The 22,446-nt window shown below is 36.4% G+C and overlaps 1 protein-coding gene across 8 annotated transcripts in view; it reads right to left on the bottom strand.

Annotated features, from left to right (window-relative positions):
- The window catches only part of DCAF6 (DDB1 and CUL4 associated factor 6), a 172,380-nt gene that overhangs the window by 127,981 nt on the left and 21,953 nt on the right, over positions 1-22,446 (bottom strand). For 7 of the 8 annotated variants that reach the window (XM_082649066.1, XM_082649067.1, XM_082649069.1 and 4 more), the window contains exon 2: positions 18,605-18,666. In XM_082649066.1, the coding sequence (XP_082505192.1) occupies positions 18,605-18,666 (62 nt within the window). Of the gene's footprint in view, positions 1-15,870; positions 15,921-18,604; positions 18,667-22,446 lie in introns of those variants that run through there. The other variant, XM_082649071.1, reaches the window with a different exon arrangement.

Raw genomic sequence — 22,446 nt, 5'->3', positions numbered from 1 at the left:
AGGGAGACGCAAGAGGGAAGAGATATGGGAACATACGTATATGTATAACTGGTTCACTTTGTTATAAAGCAGAAACTAACACACCATTGTAAAGCAATTATACTCCAATAAAGATGTAAAAAAAATAAAAAATAAAAAAATAAATGTAAGAGCCAAAACTTTAAAGCTCTTAGAAGGAAACATAGGTCTCAATCTTCATGAAAACTAAAACCACAATGAATTACCACTTCACATCGTTAAGATGGCTATAATAACTTAAGAAAAAGAAAACACAAAATATAAGAAGAATTAGAATGTCAAGAAACTGGAACCTTGATACATTTCTGGTAGGAATGCAACATAGTACAGCTATTTGGAAAGCAGTTTGGCAGTACGGTCAAAAACTGAAACAGAGTTACGCTAAGAGCCAGCAATTCCACAACAAAATGTATACCCAAGAGAACTGAAAACATGTCACAGAAAAACTTCTACACTCAAGTTCATAGCTGCATTATTCATAACAGACAAAAAGGGAAGCATTTCAAATGTTCACCAAATAATGAATAAACAAAATGTGACTAACCCATTTGCTCATAACAAAATATCCATACAATGAAGTATTATTCAGCCATAAAAAGAAATAATGATACATGCTGCCACATGGATGAACCTTAAAAAAGTACGCTAAGTGAAAGCCAGTCTGAAAGGCCACATATTATATGGTTCATTTACATAAAAAGTACAGAATAAGCTTATCTACAGAGACAGAAAGCAGATTATAGCGACTGCCAAGAGCTTGGTGGAGGGGGAATAGGAGTGACTGATAATTGGTATGGACTTTCTCTTTCGGATGGTGAAAATATACTGGAGTTAGATAGCAGTGACAGCTATACAACTTTATGAATATAGTAAAAAGGCACTGCACTGAACACTTAAAAGAGATGAATTTTATGGAATGTGGATTATATCTAAATTTAAAAAAAAAGAAGGAATTACTGACTTCCACTTTCAATCAAGGTGGAGTAACTAGGACCAGATTTACTATCACATCTGAAACAACCAAAAACAGCAGAATATACATTCTTTTTAAGTACACATGAAATATTTACCAATATAGAAGATATTTACTATGGGGCATAAAACAAATCTCAATATATTTAAAAGACTTCAAGTCCCATAAAATGTTTTCTGTCCAAAATGGAATTAAATTAGAAATCATTAACACAAAGAAATATTTGAAAACTATAAAGTTGCACATGGTCAAAAAAGAAATCACAAAATAAATTACAAAGTATTTTTAACTGAATGACAATAAAAGCACAACATATCTCAATTTTGGGGTTGTAGCGAACATAGTGCTTAGAAGGAAATCTACAGCACAAAAACACCTATATTAGAAGGATAAAGGTCCCATAACAATGACTTCCACTTCCACTCAAAAAGGTGTAACAAGAAGGCCAATGAAATCAAAAGTCAAAAGAAGATTGGAAATAATGAATATAAGAGCAGAAATCAATGAAAAAGAAAACAGGAAAACACAGAAAATTGACAAAACCAGAAACTGGTGCATTGAAAAGACAAAGTTAATGAACCTCTACTCAGACTAATCAAGAAAAAGAAGGGGTGGGGGAACTTATTACCAATATCAGGAATGAGAGCAGTGACATCATTACACATTCTACAAATATTTAAACATATAAAAGAACACTGTGGACAACTTTATCAAAAAAATTCAACAACTTGGGGAGTTAAGAAAATCCCTGAAACACACATACTAAACAAAATTTACTGAAGACATTGTCCATTTTTATTAACAAACTGCAGTTAGAATTTTCAACAAAGAAAACTCCAGGCCCAGACTGCTTTGCTGGTGAATTTTGCCAAGTATTTTAAAAAAATAAAAGATGAAAATTCTGTACCAAGTATTTTAGAAAACTAAAAAGAACAGTATATTTACCAACTCATTGATACAAGAAAACTATGGACCAATATCCTTAATGTACACACAAAAACTCTAAAACAGAATTTTAGAAAATTGAATAAAACAATATATGAAAATAGATAATACATCATGACTCAAGGAAAATGCAAGAATGGTTTGACACTCAAATATTAATCAATGTAACCCATGATATTAACAAACTAAAAATCATATGATCACTGCAATAAATGCAGTGACATCTGAAAAAAGAACAGACATTTGAAAAAAATCCAACAACGATTCATAAAAAGAGCTCTCAGCAAAGTAGAATGGAACTTTTTCAACCGGACAATGCACATCCGTTAAAAAACCATCATACTTAATAATGAAAGACTGGATGCTTTCCCTCTAAGATCAGAACAAGACAGGGATGTCTGCTCTCACCACTTCTGTTCAACACTGTCTAGGGTACTAGACAGCACAGTAAGACAAGAAAAAGAAATAAAAGGAAACCGGACAGGAAAAGAAGTAAACCTATCTTTATTCTCAGATGCCATGATTGTTTATATAGAATATCCTACAGAATCTTAAAAAAAGGGGGCTGGAACTATTAAGCTTAGGAAGTTTGAGGGATACAGATGAATATCATATTCCCTTGGTATCCAATAGGATGGGTTCCAGGACCCCCTGACAAATGCCAAAGTCTGTAGATGCTCAAGTACCTTATATAAAATGGAGAAATACAGTCGACTCTCGGTATCCACGGATGCAGAACCTGTGGATATGGAGGGATGACTGTATGTAAAAATAAATAGCACAAGGAATTAAAACCACATATTGCTATTGCTAAATATCTATTAGAATGTCTAAAATTAAAAAGAATGACTAAAAAAAAAAAGAATGACTGTATCAGGTCTGAAGGAAGAAAGAGAACAGTATAATAGTAGCAAACTTCAACACCCCACTTTAAACAATGGATAAATCATACCGACAGAAAATCAGTAAGGAAACATTAGACTTGTATTAAACTTTAGATCAAATGAATCTAACAGATACATATAGAACATTCCATCCAACAACAGAACATTCTTCTCAAGTGAACACAGAACATTCTCCAGGATAAATCATGTTAGACCACAAAACAAGTATTAGCAAACATTAAAAGAATGAAATCCTACCAAGTATCTTTCCTGCCCACAGTGGTATGAAAATAGAAATTGACAGGAGGAAAACTGAAAATTTCACAAACATGTGGAAATTAAATAACACACTCCTGGACAACCAGAGCATCAAAGAAAAAAAATCAAAAAATATCTTCAGACAAGTGAAAATGGAAACAAGACACATGGGATGCAGCAAAAGCAGTTCTCAGTGGGAAGTTTATAGCAATCAATGTCTACATTAAGAAAAAAAGAAAGATCTCAAATAAACCATCTAAATTTACACATTGAGGAACTAGAAAAGAAAAACAAAACCCAAAGTTGGCAGAAAGAAGATGATAAAGATCAGAGCAGAAATGAATAAAATAGAGAACAGGAAAATAACAGAAAAGATTAAAAAAATTAAAAGCTGGTTTTTTGAAAAGATTAACAAAATTGACAAACATTTCGAAGGACTTAACAAGATTATAAAATTATAAATAAAAGAGAAGACATTACAACTGATACCACAGAAACATAAAGAGTCATAAAAGACTACTATGAACAATTATACACCAACAAATTAGACAACCTGGAATAAATTCCTAGGAACATATAACTGACTAAGACTGAATCATGAAAAAAGAAAATCTGAACAGAACAATAAAGAGTAAAAACATTAAATAGAAAACCTCCCAACAGTAAAAACAACAAAAAAGCCTAGGACCAGATAGCTTCTCAGGCTTTAAATGTTTACCAAATGTTTCAAGAAGAATTAAACTCATTTTCTGAGGTAAGCATTACCCTCACACCAAGGCCAAATAAGGATACTACAGGAAAAGAAAACTACAAGCCAACATTTCTGATGAATATAGAGGCAAAAATTATCAAGAAAATACTAGCAAATCAAATTCAAAATCACATTAAAAGTATCATACACCAGGACTTCCCTGGCGGTCTAGAGGTTAAGACTCTGCCCTTCCAATGCAGGAGGTGCAGCTTCAATCCCTAGTTAGGGAACTAATATCCCACATGCCACGCAGCGCAGACAAAAAATTTTAAAAAAAAAATTTTTTTTTACACTATCATTGACCCATACACCATAATCAACTGGGATTTACCACTGAAATGCAAGCATGGTTCAATATAAAGAAATCAATAATTTTAATACACCTCATTAATGGAAAGATAAAAATCATGATTGTCTCAATAGATGCACAAAAAGCATTTAACTAAATTCAACATCTTTCATGATAAAAATGCTCAACAAACTAGGAATAGAAGGATTACACCTCAACATAAAAAAGGCCATATATAACAAGTCCACAGCTAACACCATACTCAAGGGTGAAACGTTGAAAAAAGCTTTTCCTCTAAGATCAGGAGCAAGACAAGGATGTCCACTGTCATCACTTGTATTCAACATACTACTGGAAGTCCCAGCCAGAATAATTAGACAGGAAAAAGAAATAAAAGGCAACTAAATTGGAAATGAAGATATAAAACTATCTTCGTTTGCAGATGACCTCATCATATATATATTGATAGAAAATCCTGAAGACTTCACCAAAAATTTATTAGCACTAACAAATGATTTCAGTAGTTTCAAGATATATCATCAACAAACAAAAATCAGTTGCATTTCTGTATACTAACAATGAACTATCTGAAAATGAAATAAAGAAAACAAGCCCATTTACAACAGTATCAAAAACAATAAAATACTCAGGAATAAAGTTAACCAGAGAGATGAAAGATCTATACACTGAAATCTATATGACAAAGATGAGAAACACTGAAAAAACAAACAGAAAGACACATTCATGTATGAAAAAAGTTAATATTATACTATACTACTCAAAAGCCATCTACAGATTTACAGCAATCCCTATCAAAATTCCAAAAGCATTTTTCACAGAAATAGAAGTCCTGAAGTTTGTATGGAACAACTCCCTCTTGCGAGAGTACCGTAATCACAACTGACTGCTGGGCAATCATCAACAGAAAGACACTGAAAATCATCAAAAGATACCCAACACCCAAAGAAAAAGGAGAACCCCCGATGAGATGGTAGGAGGGGCGCAATCACAATAAAGTCAAATCCCATAACTGCTGGGTGGGTGATTCACAAACAAAAGAACAAGTATACCTCAGAAGTCCACCCACTGGAGTGAAGGTTCTGAGCCCCACATCAGGCTTCCCAAATTGGGGGTCTGGCAATGGGAGGAGGAATTCCCAGAGAATCAGACTTTAAAAGCTAGCGGCATTTGATTGCAGGACTTCGACAGAACTGGGTAAAACAGAGATTCCACTCTTGGAGGGCACAGACAAAATAGTGTGCGCATCAGTACCCAGGGGGAAGGAGAAGTGACCCCATAGGAGACTGAACCAGACCTACCTGCTAGTGTTGGAGGACCTATGCATAGGAAGCGGGTGGCTGTGGCTTACAACAGGGACAAGGACACTGGCAGCAGAAATTCTGGGAAGTACTCCCTGGCATGAGCCTTCCTGGAATCCACAATTAGCCCCACCAAAGAGCTGGGTAGGCTCAAGTGCTGGGTCGCCTCAGGCCAAACAACCGACAGGGAGGGAACAGAGCCCCACCTATCAGCAGAAAAGTGGATTAAAGTTTTACTGAGCTTTGCCCACCAGAGCTACACCAAGCTCTTCCAACCACAAGGCCCTCCCAGCAGGAAGCTTGCACAAGCCTCTTCGATATCCTGATCCACCAGAGGGCGAGAGCAAGAGCAAGAAGAACTACAATTCTGCAGCCTGTGGAATAAAAACCACATTCACAGTAAGATAGAAAAAATGAAAAGTGACAGGACTATGTACCACATAAAGGAACAAGATAAAACCCCAGAAAAACAACTAAATGAAGTAGAGATAGGCAACCTTTCAGAAAAAGAATTCAGAATAATGATAGTAAAAATGATCCAGGACCTCAGAAAAATAATGGAGGCAAATATCGAGAAGATGCAAGAAATGTTTAACAAAGACCTAGAAGAATTAAAGAAGAACACCTAGAAGAATTAAAGAACAAACAAACAGAGCTGAACAATACAATAGCTGAAATGAAAAATGTACTAGAAGGAATCAATAGTAGAATAACTGAGGCAGAAGAACGGATAAGTGACCTGGAAGATAGAATGGTAGAATTTACTGCCACAAAACAGAATAAAGAAAACAGAATAAAAAGAAATGAAGACAGACTAAGAGACCCTGGGACAACATTAAACACACCAACATTCGCAACATAGCGGTCCCAGAAAGAGAAGAGAGAGAGAGAGAAAGGACCCGAGAAAATATTTCAAGAGGTTATAGTCGAAAACTTCCCTAACATTAGAAAGGAAATATCCAGCCAAGTCCAGGAAGTGCAGAGTCCCAGGCAAGATAAACCCAAGCAGAAACACGTCAAGACACACACTAATCAAACTGACAAAAATTTAAGAAAAAAAATTATTAAAAGCAACAAGGGAAAAATGACAACATATAACTCCCATAAGATTTACAGCTGATTTCTCAGCAGAAACACCACAAGCCAGAAGGGACTGGCAAGATATATTTAAAGTGATGAAAAGGAAGAACCTAAAACCAAGATTACTCTACCCAGCAAGGATCTCATTCAGATTCGAAAGAGAAATCAAAAGCTTTACAAACAAGCAAAACCTCAAAGAATTCAGCACCACCAAAGCATCTCTACAACAAATGCCAAAAGAAATTCTCTAAGTGGGAAACACAAGAGAAGAAAAGGACCTACAAAAACAAACCCAAAACAATTAAGAAAATGGTAACAGGAACATACATATGTATAATTACCTTAAATGTGAATGGATTAAATGCTCCAACCAAAAGACAGGCTCACTGAATGGATAAAAACACAAGGCCCATATATATACTGTGTACAAGAGACCCACTTCATACCTAGGGATACAAACAGACTGAAAGTAAGAGGATGGAAAAAGATATTCCATCCAAATGGAAATCAAAAGAAAGCTGGAGTAGCAATACTCATAAAAGAAAAAATAGACTTTAAAATAAAGACTACTAAAAGAGACAAGGAAGGACACTACATAATGATCAAGGGATCAATCCAAGAAGAAGATATAACAATTGTAAATATTTATGTACCCAACATAGGAGCACCTCAATATGTAAGTCAAATGCTAACAGCTATAAAAGGGGAAATTGACAGTAACACAATAATAGTAGGGGACTTCAACACTCCACTTTCCTATTGGACACGTAATCCAAAATGACAATAAATAAGGAAACACAAGCTTTAAATGACACATTAGACCAGAGAGACTTAATTGATATTTATAGGACATTCCATCCAAAAAAAGCAGATTACACTTTCTTTGCAAGTGCACGTGGAACATTCTCCAGGATAGATCACATCTTGGGTTACAAATCAAGTCTCGGTAAATTTAAGAAAACTGAAATCATCTTTTCAAACCACAACACTATGAGATTAGAAATAAATTACAGGGAAAATAACGTAAGAAACACAATCATATGGAGGCTAAACAATATGTTACTAAATAACCAAGAGATCACTGAAGAAATCAAAGAGGAAAATAAAAAATACCTAGAGACAAATGACAACAAAAACACAATGATCCAAAACCTATGGGATGCACCAAACCCAGTTCTAAGAGGGAAATTTATAACAATACAACCCTACCTCAAGAAACAAGAAAAATCTCAAAGAAACAATCTAACCTTACACTTAAAAGAACCAGAGAAAGAAGAACAAAGAAAACCCAAAGTTAGTAGAAGGAAAGAAATCATAAAGATCGGAGCAGAAATAAATGAAATAGAAACAAAGTAAACAATAGCAAGGATCAATAAACCTAAAACCTGGTGCTTTGAGAAGATAAACAAAATTGATAAACTTTTAGACAGACTCAAATCAATAAAATTAGAAATGAAAAAGTAGAAGTTACAACAGACACCACAGAAATACAAAGCATCATAAGAGACTACTATAAGCAATCTATGCCAATAAAATGGACAACCTGGAAGAAACAGATGAATTCTTAGAAAGGTATAACCTTCCAAGACTGAACGAGGAAGAAATAGAAAGTATGAACTGATCAATCACAAGCACTGAAACTGAAACTGTGATGAAAAATCTTCAAACATGCAGAAGTCCAGAACCAGACCCTTTCACAGGTGAATTCTCTCAAACATTCAGAGAAGAGCTAACACTCATCCTTCTCAACTCTTCCCAAAAAACTGCAGAAGAAGGAACACTCCCAAACTCATTCTACGAGGCCACCATCACCCTGATACCAAAACAAGACAAAGATACTACAAAAAAAATTACAGACTAATATCACTGATGAACACAGATGCAAGAATGCTCAACAAAATACTAGGAAACAGAATCAAACAACACACTGAAAGGATCATACATCATGATCAAGTGGAATTTATCCCAGGGATGCAAGGATTCTTTGATATATGCAAATCAAACAATGTGATACACCATATTAACAAACTGAAGAATAAAAACCATATGATCATCTCAATAGATGCAGAAAAAGATTTTGACAAAATTCAACACCCATTTATGATAAAAACTCTCCATAAAGTGGGCATAGAGGGAACCTACCTCAACATAATAAAGGCCATATATGATAAACCCACAGCCAACGTGGTGAAAGATTGAAAGCATTCTCAATGGTGAAAGATTGAAAGCATTCTCAATGGTGAAAGATTGAAAGCATTTCCTCTAAGATCAGGAAGAAAACAAGGATGTTCACTCTCGTCAGTATTATTCAACATAGTTTTGGAAGTCCTAGCCATGGCAGTAAGAGAAGAAAAAGAAATAAAAGGAATGCAAATTGTAAAAGAAGTAGTAAGACTGTCACTGTTTGCAGATGAGATGATACTGTATATAGATAATCCTAAATATGCCACCAGAAAACTACTAGAGCTAATCAATGAATTTAGTAAAGTTTCAGGATACAAAATTAATGCACAGAAGTCTCTTGCATTCCTAGACACTAGTGACGAAAAATATGAAAGAGAAATTAAGGAAACACTCCCATTCACCACTGCCACAAAAAGAATAAAATACCTAGGAATAAACATACCTAAGGAGGTAAAAGTCCTGTACTCAGAAAACTATCAGATACTGATGAAAGAAATCAGAGATGACACAAACAGATGGAGAGATATACCATGTTCTTGGATTGGAAGAATCAATATTGTGAAAATGACTATATTACTCAAAGCAATCTACAGATTCAATGCAATCCCTATCAAATTACCAATGGCACTTTTACAAACTAGAACAAAAAAATCTTAAAAGTTGTATGGAGACACAAAAGACCCTGAATAGCCAAAGCAATCATAAGGAAAAAAGAACTGTAGGAATCATACTCCCTCACCTCATACTATACTACAAAGCTACAGTAATCAAGACAATAGGGCACTGGAACAAAAACAGAAATATAGATCAATGGAACAGGACAGAAAGCCCAGACATAAACCTACACACCTCTGGTCAACTGATCTATGACAAAGGAGGCAAGGATATACAATGGAGAAAAGACAGTCTCTTCAATGAGTGGTGCTGGGAAAACTGGACAGCTATATGGAAAAGAATGAAATTAGAACACTTCCTAACACCATACACAAAAATAAACTCAAAATGGATTAAAGACCTAAACGTAAGACCAGACACTATAAAACTCTTAGAGGAAAACATCGGAAGAACACTCTGACATAAATCACAGCAAGATCTTTTTTGACCCACCTCCTAGAGTAATGGAAATAAAAACAAAAATAAATGGGACCTAATGAAACTTAAAAGCTTTTGCACAGCAAAGGAAAACTGTAAACAAGACGAAAACACAACCCTCAATGTGGGAGAAAATATTTGCAAACAAATCAACGAACAAAGGATTAATCTCCAAAATACATAAAAAGCTCATGCAGCTCAATATTAAAAAAACAAACAACCCAATTAAAAAATGGGCAGAAGGGGCTTCCCTGGTGGCGCAGTGGTTGAGAGTCCGCCTGCCAATGCAGGGGACACGGGTTCGTGCCCCGGTCCGGGAAGATCCCACATGTCGCGGAGTGGCTGCGCCCGTGAGCCATGGCCTCTGAACCTGCGCGTCCAGAGGCCGTGCTCCGCAACGGGAGAGGCCACAACAGTGAGATGCCCGCGTACCGCCAAAAAAAAAAAAAAAAAAGTTTGTAACCATAAAAATGGGCAAAGACCCGAAAAACCGTTTTTCCAAAGAAGACATACAAATGGCCAAAAAGTACATGAAACAATGCTCAACATCACTAATCATCAGAAAAGTGCAAATCAAAGCCACAAATGAGGGAGGACCCTGGAAGTCCAGTAGTTAGGACTCGGTGCTTTCACTGCTGTGGCCCAGGTTCAATCCCACGAGCTGCACAGCATGGACAACAACAACAAAAAAAAAACACAATGAGATACCATCTCAGACCTATTAGAATGGCTATTATCAAAAATATAAAAGAAGTGCTGGTAAGGACGTGGAGAAAAGGGAACCCTGTGCACCACTGGTGGGAAGGGAAATTGATACAGCAACTATAGAAAACACTATGGAGGTTCCTCAAAAAATTTAAACTAGAACTACCATATAATCCAGCAATCCCAATTTTGGGTATATATTTGAAGGAAATTAAAATACTATCTTGAAGAGATATCTGCAGCACCCCATATTCATTGTGTCTTTATTTACGATACCCAAGACACGAAAAGAACCTAGGTGTCTGTCAATGGATGAATGGATAAATATGATAAACACACACACCCATGCACACAATGGAATATTTTTCAGCCATAAAATTGAAGGAAATCCTGACGTTTGCAACAATGTGGATGAATGCCGAGGGTGAGATAAAGAATGACAAATGCTGTATGATATCACTTATATGTGGAATCTAAACACGCTCAACTGATAGAAACAGAGAGTAGACTGGTGGTTGCCAGAGGCTGGAAGGTGGAGGAAATGAGATGTTCAAAAAGTATAAACTACCAGTTATAAGGTGAGTAAGTTCTGGGATCTAATGTACAGCATGGTGTTTACAGGTAGCAATACTGTGCTGTATACTTGAAAGATACTAAGAAAGTAAATATTAAATGTTCTCACCACCACCACAACAACAAAATGGAAATTATGTGAAGTGATAATGTGTTAACTAAGCTTATTGTGGTAATCATTTTGCAATATATATGTGTATCAAATCATTACATTTTACACATTAAACTTATACATTTATATATGTAAATTATATCTCAATAAAGATGGGGAAAAAATAGAGTAGAAGGATACCCATGAAACTAAAACAAGTGGTTATGTGTTTTAGGGAACAGAAAAAAATGGGGAAGACAGGAACAGGAGTGAGAGCCACACTTCTCAATGTACCCTTTTTTTTTGTTAATTTAGTGTATTTATTTTGGCTGTGCTTGGTCTTAGTTGTGGAATGCGAGATCTTCATTGTAGTATGCAGGATCTTTCATTGTGGCGCATGGGCTTCTCTCTAGTTGTGGCGTGCAGGCTCTAGAGCACGCAGGCTCAGTAGTTGTGGTGCACAGGCTCTCTAGTTGTGGCATGTGGGCTCAGTAGTTGCAGCACGCAGGCTCTCTAGTGGTAGCACACGGGCTCTAGAGCATGTGGGCTCAGTAGTTGTGGCACGTGGGCTTAGTTGCCCCATGGCATGTCGGATCCCAACCAGGGATCGAACCTGCATCCCATGCATCAGAAGGTGGATTCTTAACCACTGGACCACCAGGGAAGTCTCTCAATGTGTATTTTTTTATGTAGTTTATTTTTGTACAATGAGAAGGCATCACCCGTTTTAAAAAATGCAAAATAAAAATAAGGACAAAAATTTTTTTAGTATGCAAGCAGAAAAGATATCTTTAAGCTAGCAAGAAAAGTTTATGTTCCACTCATCCTTAGAAAAATATTTGAGAAAATACTCAGTAAAACCTGAAAGTAAATTCAAAACTGGAAAGATACAGAATCCACAGCTTGTAAAAACTTCAGTATACCACAAAGGCAGTTATACATTATGCAAGAATCCATCTGAAATTAACACTAGAAAATTCTCCTTTGAGTAAGGAGAAAGACTTGACCTTAGTTCCTTAAAGAAACACATAAAATCCAATATGTAACACATGCTTTTGTCTCTTCAATAAACACTTCATAAGTGCCAAATATGTGGTAGGCACTCCCCTCGACACTAGACGAAGAAAATAAATTTATGAAGATATGTTTGGTGTCCAGAGTGCTAGAGTAGAGGGAGGCAGGTATGCAGACTATGAACAAATAAATAAATGCATAATTATAATGTCAGTATTATGGTGAAAAAAACAGAAGAAAGAGAAAGATACTGATGAGGAGTGGGGAGCTATTAGGGTGGTCAGGAAAAGCGTCTCCGACAGGTTAAGTTAAAGCTAAATGAAATGACGAGGTAAGCTTCAAAGATATGTGAGGAAGAAAGTTCTAGGCAAAAAACAAAATACGTACGACAGAGGTGTACTAGGTGCATTTAAAGAAACAGCAAAAAGATGAGTATGACTAAAACAAACATGTATAATGGAGAATACAGTAAGGGATGAAATGGAAAAGAAGGCAAGTGCCAAATCATGTAGGGTCTCTGAAGCAATAAGGCCTTTGGATTTACTATACGTAAGCCAGACACCCATTAGAGAGTTTTGAGCAGCTGAGTGTGCTCACCTATAAAATAGATGATATATTATATAATTTTCTTCCTCTTCTCTCCTTATTGTGAAGAGCTTAATGAAAACTACGACATATACATATGTATAAGACATTAACACTGTTTACTGAATTTTGACTTTTAGAATAAATACATTGACAAATTTCAGAAAATAACAATGGCTACAGAATAGGAGGCAAATGAAATCAACGCTGACAATACAAAAGCATATATAGCTGAAAAAGGTGTGAAATAGAGATAGGAAGGTGGAAGAAGGGTGAAAACCTTGAATATACTTTACAGAATAGGGATTCAAGAATACTGTCTATGAATGACAGAAAAACAAAACGATGCTTAAGTGTGTTGTTTAAAATTAAAGTGACAGCTGGAGAGACTGAGAACAGTAACAAAATTTGTGAGAAGCCTACATCTTAGAAAATTGTATAAATTAGTTAATTCCTCTTCTATCATAGCAGAAAAACAATGGACAACACCCAAAGTTGACACTTCAAGAAAGACCAACATAACACTATCACACAGAAATGAAAGAAATTACCGGAAGATCTGAAATAAAACACGGATTAAAAGAGGCTGCTTAAGGAGGATAAGAACAGAATAAGGGAGTGCAGTACATGTCCATTTCTTTTTGTTATGATCCATTTTTAACCATGAGCATCAGGAGAACCTCAAGAGTGGTGCTAAGGTTTAAAATAAATAACATATTGATATCAAAAGTGTATTTACAGCATAATTATAATACCACAACTGTGAACAGGAAAAAGATAACATTTGGAGGATCGGACTATAGGCACTTTTCCCCTCTTTGCTTAAGTTTTAAATGTTTGAATCCTTAGAGTTAAGGCCTAGACCCTCCAGTTTGCAATTTCTTTCCATGTGCTCGTTCTAGTCTCATGTTTTCAATTAGTAGCTATAGCACTGTTTTCCAAAGTATGATCCACAGATCACCTAGATTAAAATCACCTAAAGTATTGACTAGAGATTCCGGGGACTTCCCTGGTGGTGCAGTACTTAAGAATCTGCCTGCCAATCAAGTACCTTTTTGGACCACAACACTATGAGACTAGCTATCAATTACAGGAAGAAAACGGTAAAAAAATAAAAACATATGGAGGCTAAACAATATGCTTCTAAACAACTAAGAGGTCACAGAAGAAATCAAAGAAGAAATCAAATAAATACCTAGAAACAAATGACAACGAAAACACAATGACCTAAAACCTATGGAATGCAGCAAAAGCAGTTCTAAGAGGGAAGTTTATAGGAATACAATCCTACCTCAAAAAACAAGAAAAATCTCAAATAAACAACCTAACCTTACACCTAAAGCAATCAGAGAAAGAACAAAAAAAAAACCTGAAGTTAGCAAAAGGAAAGAAATCATAAAGATCAGATCAGAAATAAATGAAAAAGAAATGAAGGAAACAATAGCAAAGATCAATAAAACTAAAAGCTGGTTCTTTGAGAAGATAAACAAAATTGATAAACCATTAGGCTCATCAGGAAAAAAGGGAGAAGACTCAAATCAACAGAATTAGAAATGAAAAAGGAGAAGTAACAACTGACTGCAGAAATACAAAGGAGCATGAGAGATTACTAAAAGCAACTATATGCCAATAAAATGGAAAACCTGGAAGAAATGGACAAATTCTTAGAAGAGTACAATCTTCCAAGACTGAACCAGGAAGGACTAGAAAGTATGAACAGACCATTCACAAGCACTGAAATTGAAACTGTGATTAAAAATCTTCCAACAAACAAAAAGCCCAGGGCCACATGGCTTCACAGGCAAATTCTAACAAAGATTTAGAGAAGAGTGAACAACTACCTTTCTAAAACTCTTCCAAAATACAGCAGAGTGAGGAACACTCCCAAACTCATTCTATGAGGCCACCATCACCCTGATACCAAACAAGACAAATATATCACAGAAAAAAAAAAATTACAGGCCAATATCACTGACGAACATAGATGCAAAAATCCTCAACAAAATACTAGCAAACAGAATCCAACAGCACATTAAAAGGATCATACATCATGATCAAGTGGGGTTTATTACAGGAATGCAAGGATGCTTCACTATATGCAAAACAATCAATGTGGCACACCATTTTAACAAACTGAAGGATAAAAACCATGTGATCACCTCAATAGATGCAGAAAAAGCTTTTGACAAAATTCAACACCCATTTATGATAAAAACTCTCCAGAAAGTGGGCATAGAGAGAACCTACCTCAACATAATAAAAGCCATATATGACAAATTCACAGCCAACATCATTCTCAATGGTGAAAAACTGAAAGCATATCCTCTAAGATCAGGAACAAGACAAGGTTGCCCACTTTCACCACTATTATTCAACATAGTTTTGGAAGTATTATCCATGGCAGTCAGACAGGAAAAAGAAATAAAAGGAATCTAAATTGGAAAAGAAGAAAAAGTGTCACTGTTTGCAGATGACATGATCTATACATAGAAAATCCTAAAGATGACACCAGAAAACTGCTAGAGCTGATCAATGAATTTGGTAAAGTAGCAGGATACAAAATTAATGCACAGAAATCTGTTGCATTCCTACACACTAAAAATGAAAAATCAGAAACAGAAATTATGGAAACAATCCCATTTACCACTGCAACAAAAAGAATAAAATACCTAGGAATAATCTACCTAAGGAGGCAAAAGACCTGCACACTGAAATCTATAAGACACTGATGAAACACATTAAAGACCATACAAACAGATGGAAAGATATACCATGTTCTTGGATTAGAAGAATCAATATTGTGAAAATGACTATATTACTCAAAGCAATCTACAGATTCAGTGCAATCCCTATCAAACTACCAATGGCATTCTTCACTGAACTAGAACAAAAAATTTTACAATTTGCACAGAAACACAAAAGACCCCAAATAGCCAAAGCAATCTTGAGAAAGAAAACAGAGCTGGAGGAATCAGGCTCCCTGACTTCAGACTATACTACAAAGCTACAGTAATCAAGACAGTATGGTACTGGCACAAAAACAGTATATCAATCAATGGAATAGGATAGAAAGCCCAGTGATAAACCCACACACATATGGTCACCTTACCTTTGAGAAAGGAGGCAAGAATATACAATGGAGAAAAGACAGCTTCTTCAATAAGTGGTGCTGGGAAAACCGGACAGCTACAGGTAAAAGAATGAAATTAGAACACTTCCTAACACCATACACAAAAATAAACTCAAAATGGATTAAAGACCTAAATGTAAGACCAGACACTATCAAACTCTTAGAGGAAAACATAGGCAGAACACTCTATGACATAAATCACAGCAAGATCCTTTTTGACCCACCTCCTAGATTAACGGAAATAAAATCAAAAATAAACAAATGGGACCTAATGAACCTTAAAAGCTTTTGCACAGCAAAGGAAACCATAAACAAGAGAAAAAGACAAACCTCCAAATGGGAGAAAATATTTGCAAACGAAGCAACGGACAAAGGATTAATCTCCAAAACATACAAGCAGCTTATGCATCTCAGTATCAAAAGACCAAGCAACCCGATCCAAGAATGGGCGGAAGACCTAAACAGACATTTCTCCAAAGTAGACATGCAGATTGCCAACAAACACATGAAAAGATGTTCAACAGCACTAATCATTAGAGAAATGCAAATCAAAACCACAATGAGGTATCACCTCACACCGGTCAGAATGGCCATCATCAAGAAATCTAGAAACAATAAATGCTGGAGAGGGTGTGGAGAAAAGGGAACACTCTTGCACTGCTGGTGGGAATGTAAATTGATATAGCCACTATGGAGAACAGTATGGAGGTTCTTTAAAACACTGAAAATAGAACTACCTAATGACCCAGCAATCCCACTACTGGGCATATACCCTGAGAAAACCATAATTCAAAAAGAGTCATGTAACACAAAGTTCACTGCAGCACTATTTACAATAGCCAAGACATGGAAGCAACCTAAATGTCCATTGACAGATGAATGGATAAAGAAGATGTGGCACCTATATACAATGGAATATTACTCTGCCATAAAAAGGAACAAAATTGAGTCATTTGTAATGAGGTGGACGGACCTAGAGCCTGTCATACAGAGTGAAGTAAGTCAGAAAGAGAAAAGCAAATACCATATGCTAACACACATATAAGCAATCTAAAACCTAGTGGGAGGACAGGAATAAAGACACAAATGTAGAGAACAGACTTGAGGACACAGAGTGGGAAGGGGAAGCTGGTACGAAGTGAGAGAGTAGCATTGACATATATACACTACCAAATGTGAAATGGATGGCTAGTGGGAAGCTGCTGCATAGCACAGGGAAATCAGCTCGATGCTTTGTGATGACCTAGAGGGGTGCAATAGGGAGGGTGGGAGGGAGGCTCAAGAGGGAGGGGATATGGGGATATATGTATACATATAGCTGATTCACTGTTTTGTACAGCAGAAACTAACACAACATTGTAAAACAATTATACTCCAATAAGAATGTTTAAAAAAAAAAAGGAGATTTTTAAACAATGGGGGAAATTTGATTATGGACTATGTATTAGATGATACCAAAAAATATACTATCTTGTTAAATTATATAATGCCATTTTGATTACATAAAAAAATGTCCATTACTTTTAGCTTATATACAGAGGTGAAATGATTTAACATCTGAGATTTGCTTTAAAATACTTCGGCAAAGAGAAAAAAAATGAAGTGGTAAAAGAAAATGTGCCAAAATCTTGATTAACTGCTAAATCCAGGTCCTGAGTATATGAAAAGCATGATTAAAGGTTTTTTTTTAATTAATTGATTGATTGATTTTTTTATTTATTCATTCACTCATTTATTTTTGGCTGTGTTTGGTCTTCGTTTCTGCACGTGGGCTTCTCATTGTGGTGGCTTCTCTTGTTGCAGAGCACGGGCTCTAGGCACATGGGCTTCAGTAGTTGTGGCACACGAGCTCAGTAGTTGTGTCTCACGGGGTCTAGAGCACAGGCTCAGTAGTTGTTACACACAGGCTTAGTTGCTCCGCGGCATGTGGGATCTTCCCAGACCACAGCTTGAACCCATGTCCCTTGCATTGGCAGGCAGATTCTTAATCACTGTGCCACCAGGAAAGTCCAGTGTCTGAAGTTTTCCTAACAAAACCTTACAAGAGTTTTGTTTTGACCTTGTTAAATTTGGGGTGCTATTAGACATGCAACTGGAAATGTTAACTAGAGAGTTATTTATATAAATCTGGAGTTCTGGGAAGAAGTGGAAAGTTGGAAGTCATGTTTTTCAGCCATGGGACTAAACAAAATCACTTAGAAAAGTGAAGAGAAACCAGGGTGGCAGGAACCAAGATATAATGTTGGTACATCCAACATTTGAAGGTGAAGAGGTGGAGGAGTCAGGGAAGAAGACAGAGAAGATGCAACAAGTCAATGAGATAGAAAGAAAACCAAGAGAGTGTGGTGTTAGCAGAATCCAAGAGAATAAGTATTTCAAAAAAGAAAATGTATTCAACCAATGTCTAAAGTTTCTGAGAAGTGACCACTAGATTTGGAGACATTAAGATCACTAGTGACTGTCACAAAATCAGTACCAATAGAGTGAAAGAGATGAAAACCTTTTGATAATGTTAGAAAACTCATCATTCTTTAAAAAATCTCCCATATGCTTTCCTAAATTCAAAGTATACTTTTACGTTTTAATGTAAAACTTAATTCTCCCATTTTCTTATACTTAGTCCAATCTCTTTTCGGAGGACTGGGGCAGTTCCTCAAACACCTGAACACTTAGTATTAAAGTCCTTCATAGTTGAGAATTAACTATTACTTACACAGCCATCATGCACATTCAGGGTTGCTTCAAGTTTTAATCTTTGGATAAATTCTCTTCTTCCTGTTTAAAAAGAGAGAACTAAATAAATCATACAATTTATTGCTTAGACAAGTGTAACACTGTTAAGAGCCTAGGAACTGTCATGAGGTAGAGTCAAGCTCTAATTTTAATTCCTCCATTTACGGGCTGAGTGACACTGGGCAAATTAACTCCTCCTCAGCCCTAGTTTCCTCATTAGAGTACCTACCTACCTCATGTGGTTATTAAGTGATTCAAGGAGAGAAAGGGCTTAGCACAGTATCTGGAACCACAATAAACACTTAAATGTTCCCTTCATTCATCCATTCATTCAACAAATATATTGTGTACTTACTCCATTCCAGGTCGTGTTCTAGGAGCTAGAGATACAATGGTAAAATAAAAGAGAAAAAGATCCCTGACTCTAGTTAGCTTAATGAAAGAAAATAAACAATATGTGACTTGCTAAAAACTCTATATGGAAAAATAAAGCAGAGAAAGGGGATAAGAGAAGACTGGAGGTGGGGAATAGGTTTTCAATTTTAAAAAGGATGGCAAACTGTTTTAGAATATGCCACCTATTTTTAAACATCTCACTTTCAGAAATGCTAAAATACTTAGAAGTTAATTTCACAGTGATGAAATGTGAGAGCACAAAAATTAAATCAGCCTAAATATCCATCAATAGCAGAAAAGTTATCATACTTCAAAAATATAATAAATTCCTCCTTTGAAAAAGAGAAATTATGTTTCTTTAAGAAATGAATCATTTTTACCAAAAATGGACCAAAAAGCTTCATGCTTATTCAGAAGCTGTAATGAAAGGAAGCCGAATATATATATATGACAAAGAACAGTAATTAGCTAAGTAATCAGGCTGATGAGATTTCAAAATTAAATCTGACTATGCTCTCTACATACTGTCACAAGGGACTCTATTATGTTTTCTTGCATTCCACGTAAAGAGCAAGATCTTCTTGAAGCCAGACTGTTTTCTCTGTCCTTGTCTGTAACTGGTAAGATCGCTAGATAATGGATGAACACGTGGGTTAAAGATTTTGCGTGTGTTCGGGTGGGGTATACTTCCTAAACTTATTGGAATAAAACAACCTGCAGAAAATCAGCAAAGTATTTTCATGAATTAGGTTATACTTTATATAATTAACTTTTCAAATCTGATTTTCAGTTTTAAAAAGATGCTAACTAGTAAACAGAAAAAATTTTTTTAAATCTTTTCCTTTTGGCCAATTCCTTTGGCAATCCTACTGAGTTATAAATTAAGAGTTAAGGAAAGAAGTATTCAAATTAACAACACGACAGTAATTAAAATTCATTAAAATGCTAAGAAAAAAGTATTAAAAATTTTCTTCCAAATTTTTAAAATCTGGGCTTGAAAACATGGCTTTAGCCATTTCCAACTAGAGAAAATGGTAGTGCAACATGAGAGAATAGAAGACAAAGTGAGTAATTTGAGCAAGAATTCTTCCATAGGACCTTGTACATAAAAACATGCACTGAGACACGATAGGGACAAGACAGCTCCTAAATGATATTTTTATATGTGACTTAGGAGATCAAAATGATTGTATTGGGCTTCCCTGGTGGCCCAGTGGTTAAGAATCCGCCTGCCAATGCAGGGGACACAGGTTTGAGCCCCGGTCCGGGAAGATCCCACATGCCGCGGAGCAACTAAGCCCGTGCGCCACAACTACTGAGCCTGCGCTCTAGAGCCCGCGAGGCACAACTACTGAAGTCTGCGTGCCACAACTACTGAAACCCGCGTGCCTAGAGCCCATGCTCTGCAACGAGAAGCCACCACAATGAGAAGCCCACGCACCACAACGAAGAGTGGCCCCCGCTCACGACAACTAGAGAAAAGCCTGCACGCAGCAATGAAGACCCAACACAGCCAAAAATAAATAAATAAATTTATTTATTTTTTAAAAAATTGTATTGCCCCACATTCCATAAAATGGGCTTCTAGAACAACCTAGTATAAACCTCCTCTACCCTTTTGGTAATTAAATGCACTACACCAAGAAATAGGAGCTGAAAGCTAAGATAAAAATAAGAACTATAAGTTTAAAAAAAAAAACAACTGAGTCCTCTCAAATTAAAATAAAAATAAACTCATGCCTATTATCAAGAACTGTGATGAGTCTGGCCTACTTGTAAGCTAACAAGCTACCTGCCACCATTTCATGGATGCTGGCAGAAGACACAGGACTTCTGAGTCAGAGGCAAAGGATTTTACTCCTCAAGGAGAATGAGCTTCAGGTTCACATTAGTTCCCCTTGTCCCCCAATTCCCACATGGCAATGCAGAGGGGTCTGGGGGGATACTGCACATGCAATGGGTTTGAATCACAGCTGGGGAACCCTGAACTGAAGGAACGCAAATCTTATATCAAGCAAATCTGCCTAACCTTTGTCCCAAAGGAAAACATTATCTTTATTATTCTGGACAATAAATAAATCTGCCCTCTGCTCCACAGGGAGATATTATATCTCCCAAGTCTGTTCTCTGAAAAGAGAGTCCAGAACAAAGCAGCCAGTGCCTCTGCTCACAAGATGTGCAGAAATACAAAAGAGACATGGAGAACTGTCTCCCAACAATTACCCATTTGTTATGGATGAATTTACCTATCACTGAGACTTTCTCTCCAAGTCTTTCTTGCAGCCCAAGCTGCGTCATTTAATTCCGTCTCTTTTACATTCTATTCTATATTAATAGATTGTAAGCTCCATAAAAAAAAACACTCTTTTGTTCACTCAAGTATCCTAAGTGCCTAGAACAGTGCCTAAGACAAAGGAGGCACTCAATATACATTCCTGAATCAGTGAATAAATGAACAGGCTCATAATACTGATTCTGTTCTTCAACGTGTTTTCACTCAATAATACAAGGTGAACATCTTTCACTGGCAATAAATATAGACATATTGCTCATTTTTAATGGCTCTGTAACTTATGAAACAGCTTCATAACTTATTTATTCAAGTACCTATCTCTGTTACTAGACTGAGATGCTTGGGACAAGAAATGTTAGGCTTAAATCTAACTTGGAACATACTACACATACACTGGGCAAAACTTAACATCTCAGGGCCTTAGTTCTACATTTGTAAAAATTTTATATTTGATGGGAATAATACCATCAACTTTAAAGGTTTATTGTCTGGAATAAATTAAGTAGCATATGCAAAACTCATAGATGTGACTGATCTACTATAGACACTTAAGATTCGTTCTCTCCCTATGTACACGTGGGATTGTTCTAAGTTAATATTGTCTGAAAAGAGAAAATGATTTTTTTGTTTGTTTTTGTTTTTAGGCCGCACCGTGTAGCATGTGGGATCTTAGTTCCCCGACCAGGGCTCAAATCCGTACCCCCTGCACCCGGAGTGCGGAGTCTAACCGCTGGACCACCAGGGAAGTACCGAGAGAAAATGATTTTTAAAGAATGACTTCATCGGGCTTCTCTGGTGGCGCAGTGGTTGAGAATCTGCCTGCCAATGCAGGGGACCCGGGTTCGAGCCCTGGTCTGGGAAGATCCCACATACCGCGGAGCAACTAGCCCCGTGAGCCATAATTACTGAGCCTGCGCATCTGGAGCCTGTGCTCCGCAACAAGAGAGGCCGCGATAGTGAGAGGCCCGCGCACCGCTATGAGGAGTGGCCCCCACTTGCCGCAACTGGAGAAAGCCCTCGCACAGAAACGAAGAGCCAACACAGCCATAAATAAATAAATTAAATTTTTTTTAAAAAAGTCAAAATTCCTTAAAAAAAAAATGACTTCATTAAGGAGTTGGGGTAACTTCAAC

This window comes from Grampus griseus (genome assembly GCF_964374135.1).
Source record: "Grampus griseus genome assembly, chromosome: 1".
In the NCBI taxonomy this organism is placed as follows: domain Eukaryota; kingdom Metazoa; phylum Chordata; class Mammalia; order Artiodactyla; family Delphinidae; genus Grampus; species Grampus griseus.
This window is presented reverse-complemented; position numbering and strand designations above follow the sequence as displayed.